Source organism: Coffea eugenioides, chromosome 4, assembly GCF_003713205.1.
Source record: "Coffea eugenioides isolate CCC68of chromosome 4, Ceug_1.0, whole genome shotgun sequence".
NCBI lineage: Eukaryota > Viridiplantae > Streptophyta > Magnoliopsida > Gentianales > Rubiaceae > Coffea > Coffea eugenioides.
In genome coordinates, this window is record NC_040038.1 from 38744858 (window position 1) to 38770147 (window position 25290).

At 36.5% G+C, this 25290-nt stretch overlaps 3 protein-coding genes across 4 annotated transcripts; 2 read left to right on the forward strand and 1 right to left on the reverse strand.

Annotated features, from left to right (window-relative positions):
* The first annotated feature begins 1271 nt into the window (after positions 1–1271).
* On the forward strand, positions 1272–9649 carry LOC113767451 (LON peptidase N-terminal domain and RING finger protein 3). 2 transcript variants are annotated; one of them, XM_027311550.1, is made up of 18 exons: positions 1287–1508; positions 1658–1759; positions 3864–3946; positions 4099–4183; positions 4268–4354; positions 4543–4604; positions 4733–4914; positions 5039–5099; positions 5680–5857; positions 5946–5984; positions 6083–6144; positions 6242–6278; positions 7080–7129; positions 7247–7316; positions 7923–7998; positions 8396–8475; positions 8555–8623; positions 9427–9649. In XM_027311550.1, exons 1-18 carry the CDS (start codon positions 1422–1424, stop codon positions 9484–9486), a joined length of 1470 nt encoding a protein of 489 aa, XP_027167351.1. In that variant the 5' UTR covers positions 1287–1421; the 3' UTR covers positions 9487–9649. The 2 variants fall into 2 exon arrangements, with proteins under 2 accessions (XP_027167352.1, XP_027167351.1); XM_027311551.1 differs by lacking the exons at positions 8396–8475; positions 8555–8623; positions 9427–9649 and having other exon boundaries at positions 1272–1508; positions 7900–7987.
* A 4033-nt stretch (positions 9650–13682) lies between these two features.
* LOC113769320 (probable receptor-like protein kinase At5g61350) lies at positions 13683–16305 on the forward strand. The gene has a single exon (XM_027313779.1). It carries the CDS (start codon positions 13683–13685, stop codon positions 16251–16253), a length of 2571 nt encoding a protein of 856 aa, XP_027169580.1. The 3' UTR covers positions 16254–16305.
* Positions 16306–16869: 564 nt separating this feature from the next.
* Positions 16870–24925, reverse strand: LOC113767810 (SNF1-related protein kinase catalytic subunit alpha KIN10-like). Its single transcript, XM_027312011.1, has 11 exons — positions 24755–24925; positions 23902–24086; positions 23549–23733; positions 23267–23449; positions 23020–23151; positions 22756–22941; positions 20564–20653; positions 20398–20481; positions 19856–19960; positions 19404–19631; positions 16870–17276 (listed from the first exon to the last, which is right to left on the reverse strand). The coding sequence occupies exons 2-11, from the start codon at positions 24080–24082 to the stop codon at positions 17163–17165; spliced, it is 1488 nt and encodes a 495-aa protein (XP_027167812.1). The 5' UTR covers positions 24083–24086; positions 24755–24925; the 3' UTR covers positions 16870–17162.
* Positions 24926–25290: the final 365 nt, after the last annotated feature.

Below are 25290 nucleotides of genomic sequence, written 5' to 3' on the forward strand. Positions count from 1 at the left end.
AACCTATAATTTTTAATTTTTATAATTTTGATTTCTAAAATGACAAATATGCCCTTTATTAACGAGCTCTAATTAGCTACTCGAGTATCAAACGAGCCGAGCTTACTCGGCTCGTTAACTAAACGAGCATGTTTCGAGCTCGAGCTCGACTCGTTAACCAAAATTAATGAGCCGAGCTCGAGCCTTAACGAGCCGAGCTCTAACGAGCTTTCGAGCTACTCGATTGACTTAACAGCTCTAGCCTTATCATGTTAAAAGGTTACTACTTTTGACTCTTATACTTGTGATTAGGCAAATCTAAATGAGCTAACTCTTGCAAAATCTCATGAGATTAAGCTTACATACATTTTTGTTTTGGCCATGCGTATGTAGTATTATTAATTTAGCCTGTTCTTTTAGGCAATGAGATACAAAAGTAAAACAAAAGAAAATTTATTTTTTACAAAGGAGTCAGTCAAATCATCAAATGATCAAATGATTATATTGTCATTGCTCCATTGTCACTAGTCACAACTGTAGATTTCTGTTGCATCACACAGCCACTCACAAAACTCTAAGTAAAGGGCATTGATTTACCCATCCCTTGGGACTCTCCCACAGTCCTTGGGAGGACCTCAAAAGTTGTCGGTTTTTGAGGTTTCTTCTGGAATCTAGATTTATAAAAGTCGAATTTCTAACTTCTGTTAGAAAAGGTTAAGAGGCAAATTCCTGCAGGGGTAGCATACTGAGTGTCGTGAGGGGTCTTTACTTCTTAGCAACAGCGGCCTTACTGGCTTGTCCTTGTGGGGTTGCCATCCCACATCGGTTCTGGGGGGTTTGGGTTTGGGTTTATAAGTCCCTGGGAGGATCTCAAAAGTTGCCGGCTTTTGAGGTTTCTTCTGGGATCTAGGTTTATAAAAGCCGAATTTCTAACTTCTGTTAGAAAAGGTTAAGAAGGGGGGACTCTCCCACGTGTTCTCATCACAATAGCACACTCTACAGTACCAAAACTACACTTTACCTCACCTGAACATCACTCCTGGTCCATAAAAGCCCGAAACTCGCAGAAATGTTGGAGTCTTTTGAGAACGAAAGCTCTGAAAATACCGAAAGCGCCAATCAGAAAACGCTAAATACATTCTCTATTGAGAGAGAGAGGGAAAAAGCGTAGACAACCGTTGGTGCAGAGAGAGAAAGTCGTGATAAAAGAGGAGACCACGTAAACGAATACGGTCCATGAATGTAATGAAGGACACAGGGAAGAACACGATTCAATTCACCGTTTTTGTATTCTATACGACGCCGTTCCCAGCATCATTCCCTATCGATCAACTCTACTTCAATAGAGCAGTAGCAGAAGAAGAAGAGCTCCGAAGAAGTTGATAAAACCTTCCCAAAATAAGAAAGAGAGCTTCTCTCTCTATAATCTTCTCTCACTAGAAATGTTGAGCGAATCTCCCGCGGATGCTGCTCCCTCAACTTGTGGATTGAGTTTGGAAGGCCTCGATGACGTCGAAGACTATCCCTGGGTGAGGATTTTTTTTTTGGTTATCGAGTTTATGAATAATGCGGATGAATTTCGGAGTTATTTCTGTGGAAATTTGATATGTAGGTGAATGTTTTTGGATAAAATGTGAAAGTTTTTAGTGAATTTTGTGGAATGCGTGTATTTTGGTAGGATAATGAAGGAGAAAGGTTGATGTCGTCGGGAAGGCATAGCCATCTCTATGATTTAGTGCAGATGGGGAACAAAGCCTTCCGAGAGAATCGACTCGATGAGGTGAATTATTTTGTTTATTTTTTAATTTTTTGCGGGATTTTCATCCCTTTAAACATTCGTTTGGGAAATCTGAATTAGAAATCTTCAATTCAAGTGTGCGTCTTTTTAATTTGAGTGATACTGCTTCTTGGTTCTCTTTTTTCTTTATTGGTGAGCAGTTTGTGGAATTGAATGTAATACTTTTGCGTGTGATACTAATTTGCATATATGGATGTCTATTTGGTGTATGTATTTGTGCGGAGGATAACATAGGCAAGGTGCAGGGTAACAGAAAGAGCTTAATTTATTGAATTTAGACTCTTGAGATCAGTGACTTTTTATGTGACAAAATTAGCCTTGAACTGTTGTAAACGGAGGTGGTTTATGTAAGTGGTCTGAATTAGTTGGTAGTAGAGAAGATTTAGGCTTTGGATGTTTTCAAAAGTATAAGGATTTGTTTTCAGGTAGTTTAATGAACTAGATTACGCAATGCTTTTGATGATTCGTAGCCTCTATTTGCTTACCTTTGCTTTCTCAGCAGTAGTTTTGTTGTCAGCATACTGGTATGTGTCAATGGCTGTCCTTTTAGGAATTTTGGGATCATAGATGGTGATAGCTTGTCTATGAGTAGGTCTTTTGGGATATTGGCAAGATTTGCATGACTATTGCTAGGATCATCTGCAGACATATTGTCTGTCATTCTCTTCTCATTGTTTCTCAAGAAGATGTTTGGTCCATTTGTCCCCTAATATGATTTTTTAAATCCTTAGAAAATATTCTATGTTGAGAGCCTTATTTGTAATTTTCTGTCCCAGTTGTCCGAAAATATGTGACATAGTAAATTTGGAAAGACATCTTCCCCTTCTATTCCTCCTTTTGATCTTGCATTCAATTGTGAGTTTACTTCATCTTTGCTGTCCGCATAATTCTTCTTCAACTGTTTATTAGTTCCAAAAACATTTATGGTTGGTATGCGTGTGTTCTTGTTGGCCTTTGGAAACATAGCAAAGCATGTCTGCCCTTGTTTGCTTGTCATTACTAATTTCCACGAAGATAGTACTGTTAACCACTATGAAACAAGGTAAACTTGGTCAACCAAGTAAACTTCATACATTCAGGTGCACTTTGAAAAAAATGTATTAGTCCCTGAAAGAGACCAATATTGCGGGAAGGAGGAGCATCATCTTTACTAAAGGATATATGGTGGGAGCTACTTAAGATATGTCCCTTCTTCTTAGAGTTCCTACTTTTTTGACTTTGTACCTGTGAGAATCTTATGCTGTGTATCCATCCATTCAGAGGAGAAAAGATTCTTTGGAACAATAGTATTGGTCATGATGTCTGCTAATACAGAGGTCTTATGATGATAGTGAATAGCAGGCCACAAGTTGATGTGTTTAAAAGGCCACTTCAGTATGTTTTCTTGCGACTGGAATAAAATTTTGGTGGTATCGTGATTCTTTGTACTGGGATGTGACTTAGAATTTTGGTGCTGTCTGGACTAGTTTCAGGAAATCCAGATTTTTCCTTTTCTTAACTAATTTGAAGATGACATTTTTGTTCAAGCAGCATGTTATGGCTTTTGGAGGTTAGGAGTTGCAAGCAATGCATGGTATCTGTACTGTGGTCATTCAGGACCAAATTTACTGAATTAGTGCTGCTTATAATATAATACATCTATGAGCTATCATTTGTACATCTGGTGAATGTAGAGTTCCGAATGTTTATACTGCTTTGTTGTAAAATGGCAACTTACCCAACACCATAGACTAGAGTAGGTTTGAATAAAGTCATTCAATTCTAGCAAAATTGCTTTAACATAAATTTAGGTTGCGTGCAGGCCTAAATTTATGTTGCCTTTATGTCAAAATACTTGTACAAATGTGGATGCAATGCATATATTTCCTCTTATTATTAAATTTGCTGCTGCCAATTCTCTTTGTCACTTCTTGCATGAGAAAGTAGATCCATTATACAGGTGTAATTCTTCCAGTGCTGGGCCGCAGTGTTTGACCATGAAGTAGCTTACTTGAGTTCTGTCGAATTGAAACACATAATTTGTACAAAGAGCTTAGTGTTGTGTTTATGTTGTCATCTTTTTTGATGAATAAGTTTCCTTTTACAGGCAATCAATCATTATTCAAGGGCTAACAACATAAAACCTGGTGATCCTATTGTTCTTAGCAACAGATGTGCTGCCTACATCAAGTAAAACATTGTGCAAGTTTTGCATATTCTGAATTTTTTGTTGCCAATAATTGCTTTGAGTTGGCTTCTTAATTGGTCACTATTATCCTGGTAGTGGACCCAACTATTACTCTCTTACATTGCACTAATTCTTTGTTGAATTTTCTTACCAGATTCAGTGAATTCCTGAAAAACAGACCTCCATCAGTTTCAGAATATAGACCATTAAGTGGGTTGGATCCTACAACTCATGCTGGGGTATAGGTTGTTCACTCTGTTTAGTTGGAATCACCCTCTTTTGATGGCTAATTCTTCTTTTTCTTGTTTCACCATGATCTGCAGCTTGCACTGAAGGATGCTGAGAAGTTGATGAGCCTGCGAGCTAATTCAGTTACATCATACATTTTGAAGGCAAACGCACTCATTTTGGTATGCATTTGAGTTGGATATGTTTTAGCATGACTGAGAACTAGTTTTCATTTTCACCTGTGAGATGAACTTGCAGGTAGTGGCATCAACTCCTGCAATGTGCCCTTGTGTTGTTTATTTGGTTTGTCAGTCTATTTTGGTGGTTAGGAAAGTTGAAAAACTAATTCGTACTTTACATGAATTGGCAGTTGGAAAAGTATGACCTTGCCCGGGATGTTGTCTATTCAGGTCTTCAGCTAGATCCTTTAAGGTAATGTGAACTAATAATCAAGTAAATAGATTTGTTTTTTTTTTTTTGGCAACTTTGTTAACCATCCACCTTTTTAGGGTTTAAATATTTTACTAAACTACTGTAAATTTCATTCCTGTAAATTGCAGCAATCCTCTTCTAAACCTGGAGAGATCAACAGCTAGTACAACTGGGAGGAGAGACCTTGGAAAACCATTGCGAACTGATGACTTTGATTGCACTCTTTGTTTGAAGTTGTTATATGAACCTGTCACAACTCCTTGCGGACATTCTTTTTGCCACTCATGCCTGTTCCAATCGATGGACCGGAGTAGGTTTTCATGTCATAAACACAAACCTGTATCTCCCCTATTCTGTCTGATTTACTGCTTATTTACTCATTTCTCAAGTATTTTCCTTCAACTTGTTTCTTTAATTGCTGATGGAAATTTTAGGTAACAGATGTCCGCTCTGCAGAACAGTCCTGTTCATTAGTCCCAGAACCTGTGCTACTAGGTGAGGATGAAATCTGATTTGTATACCTTTCTTTGCATTTACGGGCAAAATCTTTCTTCATTCTGCTGCAGTTGGCTGGAAAGATAATTTGTCCCCTTAGTAAATTTTTTATGTAGATTGTCCTGTGCAATTATTTTTCTTTTTTCCCTCAGAGAGAATCCTGTAAAGATAAAAGGATAGACAGTTAACATAGAAAAAATGGGTTACATCATACTGTTGCGGATTCAAATTCTTGTTTGCTTCGTGGAAGTTCTGAAACATGGCTTTCTGGGTGTCCCATTGCTTGTAACAGAGCTAAATTGACTACTATTGAGTAATGGGTTTGAGGGGACCGCCAATTCAATTATTGGTTGAGAGCAGGGATGGATCTCAAGCTTTCTTCGATGTTCTTGTATTTTTGTGCTAGTTTTCTGTTTGCCCATTTTGACCCAAAAAGAAAAAATCTTCTTCTTCTTCTTTTATGTTTAATAAATTCATTAAAATGCTTTCCTTTCTCCCTTGCTTTTATAGTAGTTCCAGATGCATATGATCTATTTTGTAGGAAAAGTGGTAACAAATGTGTATGTACTTTTGTTTGCAGTGTGACATTGAACAATATTATTCAAAAGAACTTTCCAGAAGAATATGCTGAAAGGAGGTCTGAGCATGAGAGTTTAACAAACCCTGGTGTAGATTTGTTACCTCTTTTTGTCATGGATGTTATTTTGCCTTGTCAGAAGTTTCAACTGAATATATTTGAACCTCGTTACAGACTAATGGTGAGCTGGATTTTGGGATTTATTTGTCAAAACTAACTCTATATTAATGGAACATATTCAAATGCCCTTTTACTTGTGTCTTAAACAGGTGAGGAGAATTATGGAAGGAAATCGCCGAATGGGAATGGTAGGATTTGTTACCGCTCCCTTTTTTGACTTCTTTTGTTTTTGTTGGGTCCTAGCTCCCACATAAGTATTGTTTTGGCTTCTTTATCAATATTGTAGGTGATCATTGATTCTACAACAGGTTCCATAGCTGATTATGGTTGTGAAGTGGAGATTACAGAGTAGGTTATTTATTCATGTTTATGTATCACATTTTCTTTTGTACATTTATTAAGATTTTTAGTTTTAGTTACCAACTCTCTGCTTTTGTGGATGCAGTTGTGAGCCACTTCCAGATGGAAGATTTTTCCTGGAGGTGAAGCACTTTTAAGTTTCCGTTTTAAGTTTCTGTAACATATCTGAGTTCTTTGTCCATGCTTATTTAGTTGTTCATACCTTTTTGCTAGGCTAAACCTGAAATGCTCAGTTTTCTACGCTTACATCCTGATACTAGAGATACTTGGAATTGATTTACACTTGATAAGAGGTGGTTTTGCCTTGAAAATGATTAGGCTGTTTATTTGACAAGGCCCTTGAGCTAGGATCTTAACATGTGCTGTCGATGCCCTGAAGTAGGTATTCTGAGTACTTCCTAGAATCTGAAAAACTTCAACACACAGAAATAGGTTGCTTAAGATCTAGGAAAGTGGAGAAAAATGAAGAAGTTTCTAAATTTTACTTCTATCTGGTGACTGGACAAATGCCTCAGAAAATTGATGCCTATCCAATTGAAACTGGAATTGTCTCCAATCATGGCTGTCTTCCTAATGCTCTAGGAAAGCCGATATTAAGATTTATTAAGAAAGATGTTCTTTCTGAACTATAATATGCTCTTATCTTTTCCTTGAAATTAGTTATTTTGAAAAAACTTGATGATGATCCATTAAATTTTTTTCTCTGTAAATTGTAGACATGATTGTGATTACAATGCTGAGCTGGTCTCCTAATAGAAAAGCGAGAAAAAAACTGCTTGAGTGCTCCCTAACTTTAGTAGTTTGCTATAGTATATCTTCGTGTGAGGCTTACATCTGTCTTCATCTTCCACTTTGTTTTCCAAATGCACTTTCTCTTTATAGACTTGTACTCCAATCATCTAATCTGTAGAAACTTAACGTAGGTTGAAAGTCGCCGAAGATGTCGCATCATTCAAAACTGGGATCAGGATGGGTTAGTTTTAGTAAAAGAAACAATTCTGAATGATGGTTAATTGAGATTTCTGGCTTTCTGTTGCTTTATTTTGTCTATTAACTAGCTTTGTCCTTACTCTGTTGTTCATTTGTGAAGGTATCGTGTTGCAGAAGTTGAATGGGTTCAAGATCTATATCCACCAGAAGGAACAGTTGAGAGGGATGATGTAAGCCTACTGTTGCCTTGTAACATTGGTCTGGCATATTGAGTGCCACTTTCGTTCTTTTTCTTGAAGTGAAGTGAATTAATTATGCCATTACTACTTGTGAAGATTGATTTTAATTGGCATAGTAACTGAACCGATTAGTTAGATGCCTAAGATTTAGATAGTTACCAGGTACACATTAGAGGTGTAATATGCTATTAACACTTATCTGTGAAATTGAGCCATCTGGGTCTGCCTTTACACCATATCTGAATCTTTTTCAAGCTGTTGAAGAATAAATATGCTTTAACCTTTGGCACTGCTTTACTAAATGCTTTGACTATTTCCATGGGATTGTTCCAAGATGAAACTATCCTGTCCTCCCTCTCTATCCTGCTGTCTACTGGCCCTCCTTTTTATTGGGTAATGCTATGTCAATAATGCTTCATGTTTGTTTGCCCTGTCGGTCTCACATCCATGTGCATGTAAAAGTATCAAAATAATTAGAATAACGCTTGATATATGTACATGGCCTACCTATTTTTCTATATGACGCGTATGCTTTTAATGGATGTCTTAGTATTTAATATTTGTGGTACATCAGGATTAATTTCTCCAAGGCTACAGTTACAGGAAATGATAAACAAAGCAGCAGCACATGCTAGACAATGGATAAGAAGAGCACAAGAAGCTGCGCAAGGAGGTAAGTTGCCAATGAAGAGATTTTGCATAATTGGCCTCCTTACTTTCTCCATCGTATTGGTTAATCAATGGATCAACATGTTCCTGGATGTGGAATTGCTATAAGATGTTTAGATTACAATTGCCAGACTTCTGGAAGTGATGTTGAATACAGCTATATGTCTAAACAGTACAAATTTGCATGTCATATTTAAGCAACATTTCCGCAAATGTAAATGAAGATTGTTCACCATATTTGCATAACCTTGAAAAGGATTCTCAAAATTGTCAAAAGTATTCAGCTCAGCCTTTCTGCTTTCTAGTGAGAGGACTGAAGGATATTTTTGTACTCCTAGTTGCTCAATAGTCTGCTCATTCTTTTATTTTTGCTGATCCTGACAATAATTGTACATACGCAGATAGAATACGGCTTGCAGAACTTTTTAAAGCAGAAGGGATGATGCCCTCAACACGAGATCCAGAGCGTTTCAGCTTTTGGGTATGCCCATTAGCTCAGAATCTAGTTGGTAAAGACTGTATGCACTTTTATGTTAATTGATTTCTGGGTTTCGCTGCAGCTTGCTACACTAAATAATCGGAGGCCACTAGAAAGGTTAGAGCTTCTGCGCACGAGAGATACAAAAGAGGTATCTGTCTTTTACTTAATTAACCATTAGAAGTTCCCTTTTGTTGCATTTCTTAGTTGCTCTCATTTGGCACATTGGTCTATCCCATAATCCCCCCTAAAAATAGTTTCTGTTCATTCCTTTGCTGCATCTGTGAATGGTTGAATACTAACAGTTTGGATGGCTTAGAGTTTGTTGACTTTATGTTTATTTATAATTCTTCTCGCAGTATTGGTTAAACAAGACTTTCTCATATCATTTCAAAAGCCAATGTATGAAATAAATAGTGAGTAAAGATGTTTTTTCAAGAGATGAGACATTATCTACCCTATGATCTAATTGTTTAGCAAGGCAACTTATTCTAAGATTGATGTGAACGAGCAAAACATCAAGTAAGATATTACGGTTGTTTTTTTGTGGTTTATCATTCACAATTGCACTTGGTTAATGAAGTTTTGGTTGTACAGTGAGTAAATTACACGTATGGCATTTTAGTGGTTTGTGCTTCAAATTGACATTTTATGTGTGGAATGAGCTAGCACAGGATTTGGTTGTTACTCAAAGAGTTGATGTCAGGTATGGAAATTCTAACGAGTTTCAAATGTTAGACCAAAATTGATGTAGTTTTTTTTACCTCTACGGTAAATAAACTAAGCAAAATATTTGGATGGCTAAATGGCACTTGCTCTTAAAGAAGCCACGGGTAATTTTATATGTAGGGCTGGACTCTACTATCATACTTAATCGAGTATTGACCTGTGACAAAAGACCAACCTGCTCCAAAGGTACTTGCTGATTTAATCTTCTTCCTGATTTTGCTGCAGAGATTGCGAAGAGGACTCATCTATATGAGGTCAGAGGATGAGAGATGTCGACTTCAATGAGCGTAATAACAGTGCCATGATTATATATGTTTTGAGGCAGCTTGGAATACTTTGATCCTTGTATAGAAATTATGGATCTCCCTGAATTAGGGAAAACGGGAATCTATAGTCTATTCTTTGGTTGACCTATAGTTTTTCTCCTCAAAAAGGTCAACTCCACTTATAGTTCATTGTAATAAACCCCCCCCCCCCCCCCCCCCCTCCCCTTTTTTTTAAAAAAATTCTTTAACTTTCCCTTTTCTTGCCTTTTGTTTCTTCTTTTTTTAGAATGATGGCAACATACTAATCGCTTCCCTAACCAAACCCCACAAAAAAAAAAAGAATTAAAACAGAAGGTTCTTGAATTTGATTTTTCCATCTCTAGATAAAATGAGAGAGAAGAAAAATGAGAAGGGATAGACATTAAATTAATACGCAGAACTCTGTTATTCAACTGTTAAATCTCCTGCCTTCAAGACAACAGTTGAAGTAAGGAGGGGGCTACTTGCTATATTCATTAAAAAAAAAAAAAAGGTAAAATGCACTTTCCATCCCTAATGTTTAAGGTGTTAACCAATTTCGTCCCTAAAGTTTCATGCAAAATATATTTCATCCTTGTAATTTTATAATTTTAACTAATTTTATCCTTAAAGTTTCACACGAACACATTTCATCCTCAAAGTTTAATAGATTTGGCTAATTGAGGATAATTGATGGATTGTCAATGATTTTGAATAGAATATTGTCACTTGACCATAGGATGCCCATTAGTTAAAAAAAAAATATTGAATCAACAAAAAGGTTAAAAATCTTTTTTTAATTCACTTTCTCATTTTAGTACAAAAAAAACCTAAGAATTTTTTAACCACCATTACTCTCTTCTTAATCACAATCGAACAAACAAACAAACAAAATGAAGTCGTGGCAGACAAACAACCCCACTATAACCAATTGGAAAAAAAATGTCGAACAACTCCATTACAACTAATTGGAGAAAAATATTAATGTGAAAGAAAGAATGGTTTGGATTGTCATTTATTTGCAAAATTTTGTTTTGTTGCTGTGTATTTTGCACCAACAGTTGCATCATGTACTCGTTTTTAAATCATCTATTTATCTTTCAATCTATTTATTTTATCTCAAATACATCATATCATAATTTTAAAAAACAAAGAGATAGTCTCATATCCAAAAACACTTGTTATTTCTGTAATTTAATCAATAACTAAATTAAGTATTAATAATACAATTACTAATAGGACATGTGATGATATTATGTCCAAATTAGTTAACAATCATTTAATTGTCCTCAATTGGTAGAAATTATGAAACTATGGGGATGAAATGTGTTCTACATAAACTTTAGGGACAACATTGGTCAAAATTATAAAATTATGAGGATGAAATATGTTTGCAATGAAACTTCAGGAACGAAATTGGTTAACACCTTAAATATTGGGGATGAAAAGTGTATTTTTCCCAAAAAAAATGAAAAAAGGAGCAAGCTGATTGCAAGCTACGTGTGATTGGTATTGGGATGCTGAGCAATGTTTGTGGAGGGAGGAGAGATATTGCAAGCTGAGCTTCAAGCGTTCCGGTGCAGTTCATGGGAGAGAAGCTTCCTAACACATTTGTTTTCGGGGTTCGGCCAAGTTGTTAATACATAGTTATTTCTGGGACAAATGCTATTTGATGGAGATTTTCATGGCTCATACACAAAATTATTGCAGTGTCATTGTATCTGCGTCATCAAATGTAACTCGAACTAAGAGCATCTCCAACGGAGTATAATAAGGAGTGCAATGCTTGACAAAATATGGGTCCATTACACGCATCATCAGAATGATGCGTGTAATGGGTAGGCCTGTCAACGGGTCGGGTCTAGACCCGGATCCGGGAAATTATTGCGGGTATGGGTAGGGATTTAATTCCGTTTCCCGGATCCGGATCCGGATCCGTTTTGTCAAACAAAAAACGGGTTGGGTACGGAATATAGTATTCCGGCCCGTATTAAACCCGGATCCGGATATAAATGAATTAATAATTTTAAAAATATATATTTATCAATATAATTTGATTAGGGTGATGTATTTTAATAAAGTTAATTTGATTTCTTTTCTTATTTGGTTTTTTCTTTGCATTAGTTAGAAATTAGTTTACAAATATATTTTTTTCTCATTTTTATTAGAAATTATAAATTTTGGTAAACTTGTTCAGGTAGACCCGGATCCGGATCCGGACCCGCCGGATCCGGATCCGGAACATAGAATAAAAGACCCGTCGGGTAAACGGGTCGGATCCGGATCCGGCATAGTAATTCGGGTCCGGGTCCGGAATAATGAATTCCGGCCCGGACCCGGCCCGTTGACAGCCCTAGTAATGGGTGGGCCAGCCAGGGTCAAAATTTAGCAGCCTGACAAAATTTTGCCTAGCAATCTTGAAGGTTTCAACGTTCATTTTTTGCAATATTATTATTTGTATTTTATTTGAAGGTTTCAATTTTATTATTTGTATTTTATTTGATTTAAATTATGTAATATTATGTTATGGAGTTCAACTAATTAGATAAAGAATTATTAATTAAGTATGGATTATTATGATATCTTCGCATTTGAGGTATCACATATTTGTTTAATGTTCTGCATAATTATTTTCAAAAAATAACAATATATTATTTTTGAAAGATAGAAAAAGATATATTGTTCAAACTTAGAAATTAATAATATTATTTTTAGAAAATAAAAAATTCAAAAGGTAAAAAATTTAATGAAAGTTAATACTTTATTTTTTAAAAATAACAAAATTACTTTATTTATTTATGGGATATGAATTATGCATTATTAAAATAAATGTTTGATTTAATTATGGACTCATGCTATTACACCTTATAGAGTATAATCCATTGTGAGTGGAAGTGTAATAAAAGAGGAGAAAGTGAAATGCTGACGTGGCATGTGAATTACACTCTAAAGAGTGTAAACCATTGTGGATGCTCTAATAAGTTGTATTGTACTTTTGCCTAGTTTTTTTTTATTTTTAATTCGGCAGATGAGGGATGGGATTTAAGAAATGGAAAAGGAAAAGAGGAGAATTGTAGTTAGGCTTTCTAATTCTTATAGTGAAATGTAAGCTATGTTTTTGTGATTTGTTTTTGGTAGTTATCTTAACAGCACTACTAGCATTTTAGCTGACTTTGTATGCATATTAGTTTTTGCCATTTTTCTTCTAGACAGCTTTTCCATTTTCTTGTCAAATTTTTTTGTTGGGGTTCACCAGCAGCCGTTCTTTGTGCTGTGTTACCAAATTCGTGCGGTAGAATCTTTGGTCTTCTTTTACGGCCAGCATTAAGCTGTTGTGTGTGCATATCAAATTTCAACAACCTAACCAGTTCACGGCAACATTCCAAATTGTTTTCTTTGCTTTCTGACCTAATTAAAATAATAGACTCCAAGAAATAAGAATCTTTGTTGCAGTTAATAAGCTGATAACCCTGTCTGGCATGATTAAATGGTCAGTTTAGTGAATTATATTAAATTGGCATTCAAAATTTTCATTAGGGGTTGATAAAGGCCATTCTTCTGTCTAATTAGCCATTAGGAACTTGGCTGTTTAACAATCACTTTTAATGCCTCACTAATTGCACAAACTAATTCTAGGATGAAGCAAATCCTCTGTGAAAGTCAACCACAAAATCAATCATCCATCCAAGTTCCCAGCTGGATACGCGGTTTAGACTATTAGTTAGTTACTACACTAAATTTGCTAAAAGGGGAAATAAAATATTGAAAGTGTAAACTGACGCCTAAAACACAGCTCAGTGATTGCTTTGATGCCCTCAATCATCAACACAAATAGTCTCATTTCTCCCCAGAGAAACAGTCTTCATCATATCTGTTTGTCATGAACTCACTCTTAAAAAAATATGTACATGAATGCACGTCCTTCCCCTTACATGTATCCAGCCAGCAACTTCTTGTTAATGTTTCTTTTTGGTCAATTCTCCTATGTACCAATGCCTTCTCCATGTCCTACCCCACAAAAAGATAATTACTTTAGTCTCATTTTCACAAACACTTAATTCTTCTCATTTCTTTTTTCTCCTGGAAATTTGAAAAGCATCTTTGTTCCATCACCATACGTAGCCTAATCCACCAAAAACTATCACCTTAATCACCACCATCTGCTTGGCACACTCATTGCCTCCGGCGGCAAAAGCAATGGGAGGACTACTTGCAGCAAGTTATGGAAAATCAAGAGCTTATGGCCCTCTCTCCTTGGCGGCTACCAATTTCATTTGTCTTCTTTTTGCCTTGAACAGAAGTTTCTATTTGGCAATGGCAGACACTATCTCCTCTTCTTCCACATTTACTCCTGCTGATAATTATCTCATCAATTGTGGATCACCTTCAAGCACTTTACTTGATGATGGCAGAACTTTCAAGTCTGATCCTCAGTCTGCCTCGTATTTATCCACTGATGAAAATATTCTAGCTTCCGTTAAGTCTTTTCCCAACAATGCTGCTTCCTTTTCACCTTCTTCATCGCTTCCTTTGTATCTTACTGCAAGGATTTTCCACCATGAATCGATGTACAGATTTATCATCTTTCGTCCAGGCCGCCATTGGGTACGTCTGTACTTTTACCCTCAACCACACCCTTCTTATAATCTAAGTAGTGCTACATTTACTGTTAGCACTGACAGTACTGTTCTCCTGCATGACTTCTCCGTTAAGGACAGTAATAAATTGGTATTCAAAGAGTATCTCATCAATGTTTCCTCTGATGCATTCACGCTCAGATTCTCACCAATGAAGAATTCTGTTGCATTCATCAATGCTATTGAGCTTGTTTCAGTACCAGACAACCTCATTTCTGATTCAGCCTCCTCAATTTCTCCTGTTGGCGATTTCAACGGGTTGTCTCAGTATGCACTTGAAGTGTCTTATAGGCTGAACGTTGGGGGGCCAATTGTGACTCCCAAAAATGACACATTGTGGAGGACATGGCAGCCTGATAGCTTATTGATGGAATTCCCCCAAGGTGCTAAAAGTGTTTCTGTAAGTCCTGACACGATAAAGTATCCAGACGGTGGTGCCACCCCTTTGATTGCTCCAAATTGGGTCTATGCAACGGCTGATCAGATGGCAGATTCGGGTGTACCTGACTCAAACTTCAACCTGACATGGGAGATGAATGTTGATCCAAGTTTTTCTTACCTGATCAGAATGCACTTTTGTGACATTGTGAGCAAGGCTCTAAATGAGCTCTACTTCAATGTGTATGTGAATGGAATGATAGGTGTATCAAGTCTTGATCTTTCAACAATTAATTCAGACCTTGCCGTCCCATATTACAAAGATTTTGTAATCAATGCATCAGCAATTTCAAATGGTACCATAGTCGTTCAGGTTGGTCCTGCTTTAAATGTTCAATCAAGCTCCCCTAATGCTATCCTCAATGGCTTGGAGATCATGAAGCTTAGCAACATAGCTGGAAGCTTAGATGGGTTGTTTACTTCAGCTGGTAATCCAAGTTCAGGACGCAATAAAATGAAAATTGCTGCTGCGATTGGTTTGGCAATGGGGATAATAGCTCTAGCGTTGCTTGTAATGAGTATCATTAGGCTACAAAGAAGACCCAAGGGTTGGAGAAAGCAAAATACCTTCGCATCATGGCTCCCTCTCAATGTAAGTTACTGTAGTTTCTTGTCAAGTAAGACTAAAAGTATTGTCTCACCAGGACTCGGTCTGGGAAGGTGCTTTAATTTTAATGAGATAAGGGAAGCAACAAAGAATTTTGATGAAAAAGCAGTAATTGGAGTTGGAGGTTTTGGGAAAGTCTACCTTGGGGTGTTGGCAGATGGAACCAAACTCGCCATAAAAAGAGGCAATCCATCCTCGTCTCAAGGCATAAATGAATTTCAAACTGAAATTCAAATGCTTTCCAAGCTCAGACATCGCCATCTTGTGTCCTTGATTGGATACTGTGATGAACAATCAGAGATGATCCTGGTTTATGAGTACATGGCCAATGGTCCACTTCGCGACCACATTTATGGCTCAAATTTGCCACCATTATCATGGAGGCAACGCGTTGAGATCTGCATTGGTGCAGCTCGCGGATTGCATTATCTTCACACAGGTGCAACACAAGGGATAATTCACCGTGATGTTAAAACCACAAACATTCTACTGGATGAAAATTTTGTCGCGAAAGTTTCTGATTTTGGCCTGTCCAAAGCTGGACCTTCATTGGAACAAACGCATGTTAGCACAGCAGTCAAAGGCAGTTTTGGCTATCTTGATCCTGAGTACTTCAGAAGGCAACAGCTTACTGAAAAATCGGATGTCTACTCCTTTGGTGTGGTCCTCTTCGAGGTAATATGTGCAAGACCTGCTCTTGATCCTGCATTGCCAAGGGAGCTGGTCAATTTGGCCGAGTGGGCAATGCAACAGCATAGGAAGGGCTCGCTCGAGAAGATCATTGATCCTTCTATTGCCAGCACAATAAGTCTTGACTCACTAAGAAAATATGTTGAAGCTGCAGAGAAATGTTTGTCAGAATATGGGGTTGACAGGCCTTCAATGGGGGATGTCTTGTGGAACTTGGAGTATGCTTTACAACTTCAGGAGGCATCTTCAATTCCTGATCATCCCGAAAAGAAAAATCCAGAACCAACTAGCTTGGAAGGGCCAAGCGATGAAGGGGTCATGCTGATTGACATGACTGAAGATTCTGGAGTAGTGGTTGCTTCTCCCATGTTTGTTGAAAATTTTCAAGCAAGGTAAAAAGGAGCTAATTGAAGAATCTGACAGTTTACCGATTGAGGTGGGATGGCCATCGCAAGCGAGATCGCTGCCATCATTTTATTTGTACTACTTTCTGAGTTCTTCTAAAGGCTGTTTACTGATGGTTTTGCCAATTTTCTTGGTCACGTAGACTGTTGATTGCAGAGTATTATTTCAGCAGACCTAATCTTCTTTCGCTTGATCAAGTTCTTACAGAAAAAGTTTTTGCATATTCATGTATTTATGTTGCTTACTTCGCGCAGGCTAAGGCTTACCTTGTTTGTTGTTTGCTTTGGCTTGACGTATTTGTAGTCTGTGTATCAGATGACAAATAATTTTCCTATTATCAAACCTTTTCAAGATCATTAAATCAAGAATACATCCAGAACTACCTGCTATGTTAGGCTAACAGCTCAATATTTTCATTAAGCATTACTTTATCTCCCGATTTTTTTGCACTTGTAAGAAGAAGATCCATACACAGGCCTTCTCCTATTGACACTGTTATATTCAACTACAGTGAACTCCCTCAATTTTAATTACTAGGAGAAGTTTCTAAAGTGGCACATCTCACAGAAAGTCAGCGTATGCTTTCATTTCTCATAGATCATAGCTCTTAAAGAAAGTCAAGGTGGTTATGATAAAAGCCAAGAACAAAGAAATTGTTCATTTCCAGTACAAACATGCAACAAAAAACTGAAACTTATCTTAAATTACAACTTGGAGCCACTACAGTGAATTCTCTTGTCCAAGTAAGGTCATAAGCAGCTCCAAAGAAGCCCAACTATAAACAAAAGATGAGCAATGTGCATGAAAAGAGAACACTACAAATGTACAGAACATTTAGAAGACACAGCCAAGGCATAAATACTGCAAAAAGTTTAGGCCGCTGTCTCTTCTTCAAGCATACTACGAGGCCTCGAGCAGCATAACAAAAATGGCACAAAACTCCAAGAAGAGTATCGGCGGCCCGCTCACTCTCTGAAGATCAAGTAGATACTTCTCATCACGAACTTTATAAAGCTGTCAAAATTTCCATGAAGGTCCAGATCAGCAGACTGAAGATACGAAAATATTATGCAAAGCTTTCTATCTTGTACTTTTAATTCTAGGGGAAGTTAGCTGGACATTATAATTTAACTCAAAAGCATTCCAACTTAGAATGGGGACCAGATGTCACATGCAAAAGTTTACCCAATTCAATGCAATACAACTAGCACCAATTGTTTCTAATATAATGGTCTTCCACAAAAAACCAAATATTCTACGTTACACTACATATTAGGAATAATCAAGATTAGTGCAAAATTTGATGCAACTAGGTTGCATTGAAAGCATTAATCCTTGGATTGGCAGGGAATGGGAATAAGAACCGTCTGCAAACAACTAAAACCATAAAAAGTCCTCCAGCAACTTTCAATGCGCAGGTGAAAGGTGGGATATTGAGGAGGCTGCTCAGCATAGCTTGTATGCTTGATCAGCATGATGAAAACATTGTCATGCCAACAAGATGTTGCAAGAGATAATTTTGACCATATCTATGTTACTTAGACTCGGGTACAGGAGTCCCATGGGCACGGGTACTCTATTTCAAAATGAAGAGCCCCAAACGGGTATATTTAAAACATGCATTTCAAACTGAAGCTTGCATTATGATTAAGAATGAAAAAGAATTACTCAAAATATGGACTGCAGTTGTGACAATAAATTCGAAAATTGTAAAGCAAAAGTTGCAGGCCAAGAAGAAAGGAAAAGCAGAAAACTAACACTGCCCCCTTTAATCTGTCTATGTGAATGTAGAATAGTTAAATTGAAACAAAAGAAAACAGCCCACTATTCTTGAAAATTTGAAACTGTATCACAAATCTTAAATAGTTCTAAATAAAAGAGTCAAAAAAGCATAATAGTAGATGAAACTTGGTAAATAGGCATTCTAATAAAGCGAGCTTTTAGGAAAGTGCCAGAGTATTCATTCTTTTGATGAGTGAGAGGCTTAAAAAGGATACAGGTTTAGCCCTACACAAACTCTATCTGTAAGAGAACTTTATTCATTCATTTTGGGCAAATATACATGATCTCTTCCACAATTTGTAGCAGCCTAATACCTCCTCCCTGGATTTCAGAAGCTCTATAGATTCCCCTATACCTTCCTAACGCTCATTAAACTTGTTTCCAGTCAACCTTCAGAAATTTAACCCAAGACCATTTCCAGAAAAGTAACCACAAAAAATGACAAAGACCCAACATTGTTACCCCACCGATTGCCTACAACCTCCAATCAACCTCTTGCACCACCTGCCATCCTTTCAACTAATCACCCCATCTAAGCTTCTTTGCCATAACCCATTGTCCCATCTACCAAGAATCCTCTTCAGTACCCATTATCCACCAACTTTTTCCACTAAAACAACCAGCTGACACAACTTCCCTTATAACAGCCCACTAACAAGATCTCATTCTTGCAAATCCACACCTTTCTATTATATTACCTCCATAAACGTTCCACCCAATTCCTGTTATAAATCCACAAGCCACATATAAAAGGAGATGGGGACAAACTGATTCCTTACTCTTTGGCAAAGTAGTTGGCTGTTGTGGGGTATCTCTTGGTGAAAAATTTTCACTCTTTTGGCATTTTCTAATTTCATGATTAATAGCAACAGTTCAATATTTCAATTCTCAATGATAGCTCAAATCATACTTAGAAAAATGTAAATAGCAAGGAAGGTCATAGTACTTTTTCAGATAAAAACAAGAGGGAAGAGTACAGGCTTTTGAAATTAGCAGTAGGCCATGGAGGTTAACCCTCAAACTTTTGAAGTTTTTTAGGGGGGTGAGGCTTAAGGAAGGAGTATGATATTTCATTGCATGATAGGAACTAAATAACATGTTGGAAAATTCTTCTTCCTCTACTGGGGTTTCCCACCGCAAAGGAAACACAAGTTGGAAGAGAAAAGCAGTTTGAGCATCATTTGACCATGATAACATGTGGAATATGTAATTCACAAAGTTCACTTCATCTTCCATCACTAAATGAATGTAGTATCAAGGACACAGAACTTCCATCTTGGTTACTTGTAACGCATAAGGAGAGCTCTTCAGGCAAGTAAATAAATAACAGAAAGAAATTAATAGGGAGAGATCTAATGCCTGCATCTCAAACTTCAGAATAGCTTGGGGCTGTAAAGTATTTGCATTGGCTTCATTAGCATGGTAAACGTGGTCATTGATGTGATTGGTAGCCAGACTTTCATTGTCCCAAAAAGCATGATTCCAGAGACACTTCATGTTATAGTGCCCAATTTTTTTCCATCTAACCTTCAGTTCTTGAAGAGCTCCAAGAACCTGAGTCATTAAAGCCCTTGGTTGTGCTGCAGTCTGTACAGATATCAGCAAAACTAATAAATTGTACATGCAAATATCCAGACAGCCATAGATGAAAGTGATAACATCATTATTATTTAAATGGTTAGCATTAGACAGGCAGAAATCAAAACTTTGCTGGAAAAAGAATATGATGAAGCAAAACAACGAATAAGTAATCTGGACAGAATATTTATTAATTTAACTTCTCACTTAAGCAAGAGTACCAGAGCCTTTACCTGAAGCCCAACAAGCCAATTTTTCTCTCTACCCATATGAGGAAAGCCATGCCCAATGGACAAATGCAAGTCAAGCTCAGGAAAAATTCCTGGCGAACAAGCCTCCTGGAGTTTTGTACAAGAAGAAATCAATGATGGGGAGAGCTTTAAATTTAAAAGCAAAAGATGCAAATTCAAACATAAAGCAGATACACCAGATCAACAACATTGATAAAATACCAGGAAATATCATTCTCACTAATTAAATTGACAAAAGAAATGAATATATACTTCTAAGGTCAAGAACATAAACGAATATCATATGTATTTCCTTAAAAATAATGTTACTACCTCCTCTGCAAGTAATGCACATCTTTACATCTCTATATAGGCTAGGAAGGAAAAGCCTAAATATATCCAAAATCAATTTTCAGGAGAAAAAAATTATGTTCCTGGGGAAAACCCATCGTAGACAATTAACTACTGTTGAGATGTAATCCAACTTACTATAAATGTATTAATAGAAATAAACAGGCTGATATGACTTGACAAGATTAGCATACCATTGACTCCTGAAATTCAGCTCCCAGATAGCCACTTGAAGCAGGAGAACGGTTGTCAAAAAGCAGGTAGTAAGCAACAGTAGCCTAAAAGAAACCACTGCAAGTTACACACCCAAGCAAAATGTACAAATTAAATCATAGCAGGTGAATGTAAAATTAGGTTTACATCATTCTGTATTCTTTTCTGAAGAGATTCAAGCAGCTGGCTCCTGTCAAATCCCATCCTCAGAACTTGCTGGATGATATCCTCATCAAGCTGTAAATGATTAAAACATAAGACTAAACAAAGAAAAAAGTGAGAGCAAGTAACAAATATAGCCATATTGTCAAAAGATGAGTTAGTAGGAACTTGAAAAATCAAATCCAGTTTTGAGTTCTGACAGAGATGGGAGAACAAAAAAATAGTGGAACTGGATTTGATCTAACATTGAAATCTAGGTTCATGCAGAAACAACAAAAAACCTAGATCAGGGGCTAAATTAGCAAAATATCTGAAGTTTGACACAAAGAGCTCATTAAAAAAAAGGAAGTGAAAATAATAACAATATCAATTTGGTAATTCAAAATGAAGAACTTGAAAGCCGAAGGCATAAATTACAGATTCTAAACCTATAGGTTTGTAAACTGAGATAGCACTCTTCTCGTCCAAGAAATTAAACCAAATAGGATAGCAAATAAAGCAAGGAGCATACCCAGCTAAGAAAAGGAAACAAGAATTCTAAAATAACTCACAACTTCCATTGCTAGATGATGAACAATAACTCATTAAAAGTAGCCTATGAGGTCATGATGTTCCAAGTCCTCTCTTGGTTGCAGGAGAACTCGTTCTTCAGCCTAACAAGCCTTCCAATGCATATCTGTTTTTGCTATTTCCAATAGTAAACACACAGAACTGATGCTTCAGAATAATCTCCAAAACTATGAATATCTCTTAACTTGCCAAACAAAATAAATATCTGTTTCTTCATAATATACAGCAGGAATCTGTTATCCTTAAGTTTCTTCCTCCCAAAAACCGCAAGCATCAGTTCTTCCACCCAAAACTAATGCTTTTTGCTATTTCTAGGTACATTAATCTCTGACGATTGTCAAGCATCAAAAGTAGGCTTGCATTAAGCATGATGAAAGTTTTATTAAAAGGTCAACAAAAAGCATTAGCCTTTAGTATTCATATTTCAACAATTATGTTGCTCTTTTGCATAATAATTTGAGAGCACTACTTTTCCCATGAACTTTTAAAGATACCCCATCAACAAAAACATCTGCACCTGGATAAACGTTAATAAAAGAGACTCCCACACAAGCACAGTGTTTTCCCATCAATCAACCAAGAATTGTATCAGAAGTGTCTTTCTTCAAGACTACCATCTAATATAATATTGCTCCTTAGGTTGATTCCTTGTATCTCTAATAATCAAATTGCTGATTCAAAATTCACCAAGTTCACAAACTCCTGACGTTAGTCGAAGCTCAATCTCTATTCAGTTCCACTGCCTGTAAAGCCACCATGTTCACACTTCTTCAGCCCTATTACCAATTCATGTCAGCAGAAATGCAGAAATGTCTAGCCAAAACCTAAATCACTATTGAAATGTAGGTTTTGAGAGCACAAATTCTATAAGAAGATATCAAAGCAGAGGCAGCCAATAATCATTTAATAAGAAAAATAATAGAAAGCTCAAGCTATGAGTTTAAACAGTCTAAATCCTAATATAAATATAGTTAAAGGAGAAAGCCTTTTTATCCAAAAAAATTAAATCCAAAAGGAAAGTAAATGATACTAGGATCTTACACCTAACTAATAAAAGGAAATAAGCAAAAGTTGTAGGCATATCAAATTTGCACGCTGCTACAATACACGACAAACTGTAGCTTGGGCATAGTACCCTATGAACATTCACCCCTTCTTTCTATTTGCATGGGAATGTAATCCAGATATGTGATCGCTAATAGTACATATCATCTTATCTTGTCAAAAATAATACCATGGATGAAACAATATAACTCCAGCTGATGTAAAAATAAGGCAGATACAACTAACCCTTGGTAATATCTACTTCTTATTCACAGGGTAAAGCTTGAACATATCCAATTGCATGCTATGTGTTCAAAACTATTAAAAAATAAGTAAAGATTTATCTAGCCCATCAATATTGTTGCTTTACCAATGAAAAGTTAATCTTCAACTTTTCTAACAAACCAATAAAGATGGTGGCGTTCCTTCAAAGAAATCTTAGGACTGAAAACTCCAAATAGCTTTACACCATAAATAAAGGTAAAATTTTATCATTCCACAAACAGGGCAAAATTACTTCATATCATCTCTAGTTAAATTAACAAATAGAGCAGCATGCATGCCTTTTTTAAATGTTGCCTTGCATCAGGTGAAGGAACGGCTAAGTAACGAGGAAGATGAACTTTGAACCAGTGGTGTTGACGAATCTCAGGAATTGTTATTCGCTTCATAGGGTCAACCACCAGCATCCTTGGGATCAAATCCCTAGCTCCAGGTGATAGATGACTGGGAAGAGTATATATCCCACCCTAAAAGACAGCATTGTCAATTATCCACTTACATTATCAAATGTAATATGAAGATCATAACTAATTAAATGTATTTACCTTGATTTTCTTGAAAAGATTTGGAATATTTTCATCATCAAAAGGAAGTGTACCACAAAGAAGAGCATACAAGATGACACCACAACTCCAAACATCTACCTCGGGACCAGCATAAAGTTTGCCAGAGACAACCTACAGTTAAGTATATAAACAGACAGCATTGAGTTTCCAACCTCTGACACTGATAGGAAACTAACCTTAAAAAAAAATATTAAATCTTAGCTCAAGAATTATGATCATTGTAAACCTCTGGAGCAGCATAGTTTGGGCTACCGCAACTTGTCTTGAGAAAATGTCCATCTCGCATTATATTGCTCAATCCAAAATCAGCTATTTTCACATTTCCTCTAGAATCCAACAGTAGATTTTCAGGCTTAAGGTCCCGGTGGACCACCATGTTTTTGTGGCAATACTCTACACCAGAAATAATCTATTTTGGAGGAAATAACCAGAGCGAAAGTGATGTTAACCAGCAGGCAAATAATCAGCAAAACCAAAATACTACATGCGATGGGAAAAAGCAATCTACCTGCTGAAAGAAATGACGAGCTTCATCCTCCTGTAACCTGCCCTTCTCTACAATATAGTCAAAAAGCTCTCCGGACTTCACATACTCCATCACCACATAAATATCCGCTGGTGTCTCTATCACCTCATAAAGTCTTATGATATGTGGATGCACAAATAGTCTGCATATTTTAATTTCCCTTCTCACTGCAGCACATTAGATGCATTTAAAACACGCAAACCACATTTCAAATAGCCACAAGAACACAGCAGAAACTGTAGATATCCCAGAAATACACAAATGCGCGAACTAAAGTCCAAAATCAAAACCAACAACATGCAACACTAAGATTGATCCAAGCATGTATTTAATACCCTTTTCCTCCATGTCGGGAGTCTTCATTTTACGACGGTTAAGAATTTTCACAGCCACTTTATACCCAGTAAGCACATGTTCAGCAATTTTGACCTTCCCAAATGAACCATGGCCAAGGGTTTTCCCAAGCCTATAGTTCCTTACTAGCGCATCAGCCATATTACCACCTCGACCATCCATCTGTCTGCACAGAAATAAAAAAAAAAAAAAAAAAAATTCAACCTTGACCTTCTCCAAACCAGGATAATTAATCAAAGTACATAAAATATTGACGTTTTACACAAAAACCCACATACCAAATTTCTTCAAACACTGGCTTAACAGTACAACAACGAATAAAATTCAATTTTCTTTAACTCTTCTGATCATAAATGGAATAACAGTGCGAAAGAATCACATAATTAATTTTCAGCTGAATATATCTTCACACAAGCTTGCTAAATTTGTAAACTATATATTGCTACTTACAAGAATTCTAGAATTATTCAACAAACAAAAAAAGAACTAAAATAGAATATAGCCATTTCTACAATGCATGCTAGTGATATATGCGAAAACAATTCAATCACGCATTTGGATAAACTGAATCAATCAGCTAAGTTAATCACATGATCCCATTCCACTAGGGAAAAGTAAAAGTTAACGAACAGATTCACTAAATTTGACACACTAATTACTTTACCCTTACTCTTCATAAAATGGGCATTAATTACCATAGAGCAGATTAATCAAGAAAATTCATCATTTCATAAAATAATCGCCATTTCCAGACAAAAATAAGGACTAAATCAAATAATTAAACCAACAACTGATGGAATAATTAAAATTTCAGTAACATCGAATTCAGTTTACCAGAGAAAGTCGGGTGCAATCCACTAGGTCTCCAATTCTGCAAGCGAAATCAGAGAGAGAAAGGGGTATAACAGATTGAAAAACAAACGAAGTTAAGAAACCTAAAAAAAAAAATTGAAATAAAATAGTAAAAAAGAACGGATGGGGAATTTGGGGATTTCGGAAAAAAGTAGACTCAGATTTCAACGAGTCTGACTCAGCATTACGTTTTCGGATTTGAACGTGTTCTCATAGTGGACTTTTTCTTTTTTTTTCCGGTCCAGGCCCAGTTCTTTGTAGATGGGCCAGCTTTTGATGTTCAATAGCTCATTGTCCAATCACTTAGGTTTAGAGTCACCTAGTTTGTTACCCAAGAGGCCAAGACAGAGTCTAAATTTTGATTAAAGAGAAATGTAATTATAGGAAAAGTCTGAAGTAATGATAGTTATGGTAATAAAACTATTTTTACCTAATATAACAGGTAAAAACACTTTTAGTAACTATTTGATTACCTATTGGACCGGTCATCTAAACAAGATAATGCCTAAAAATTTGGG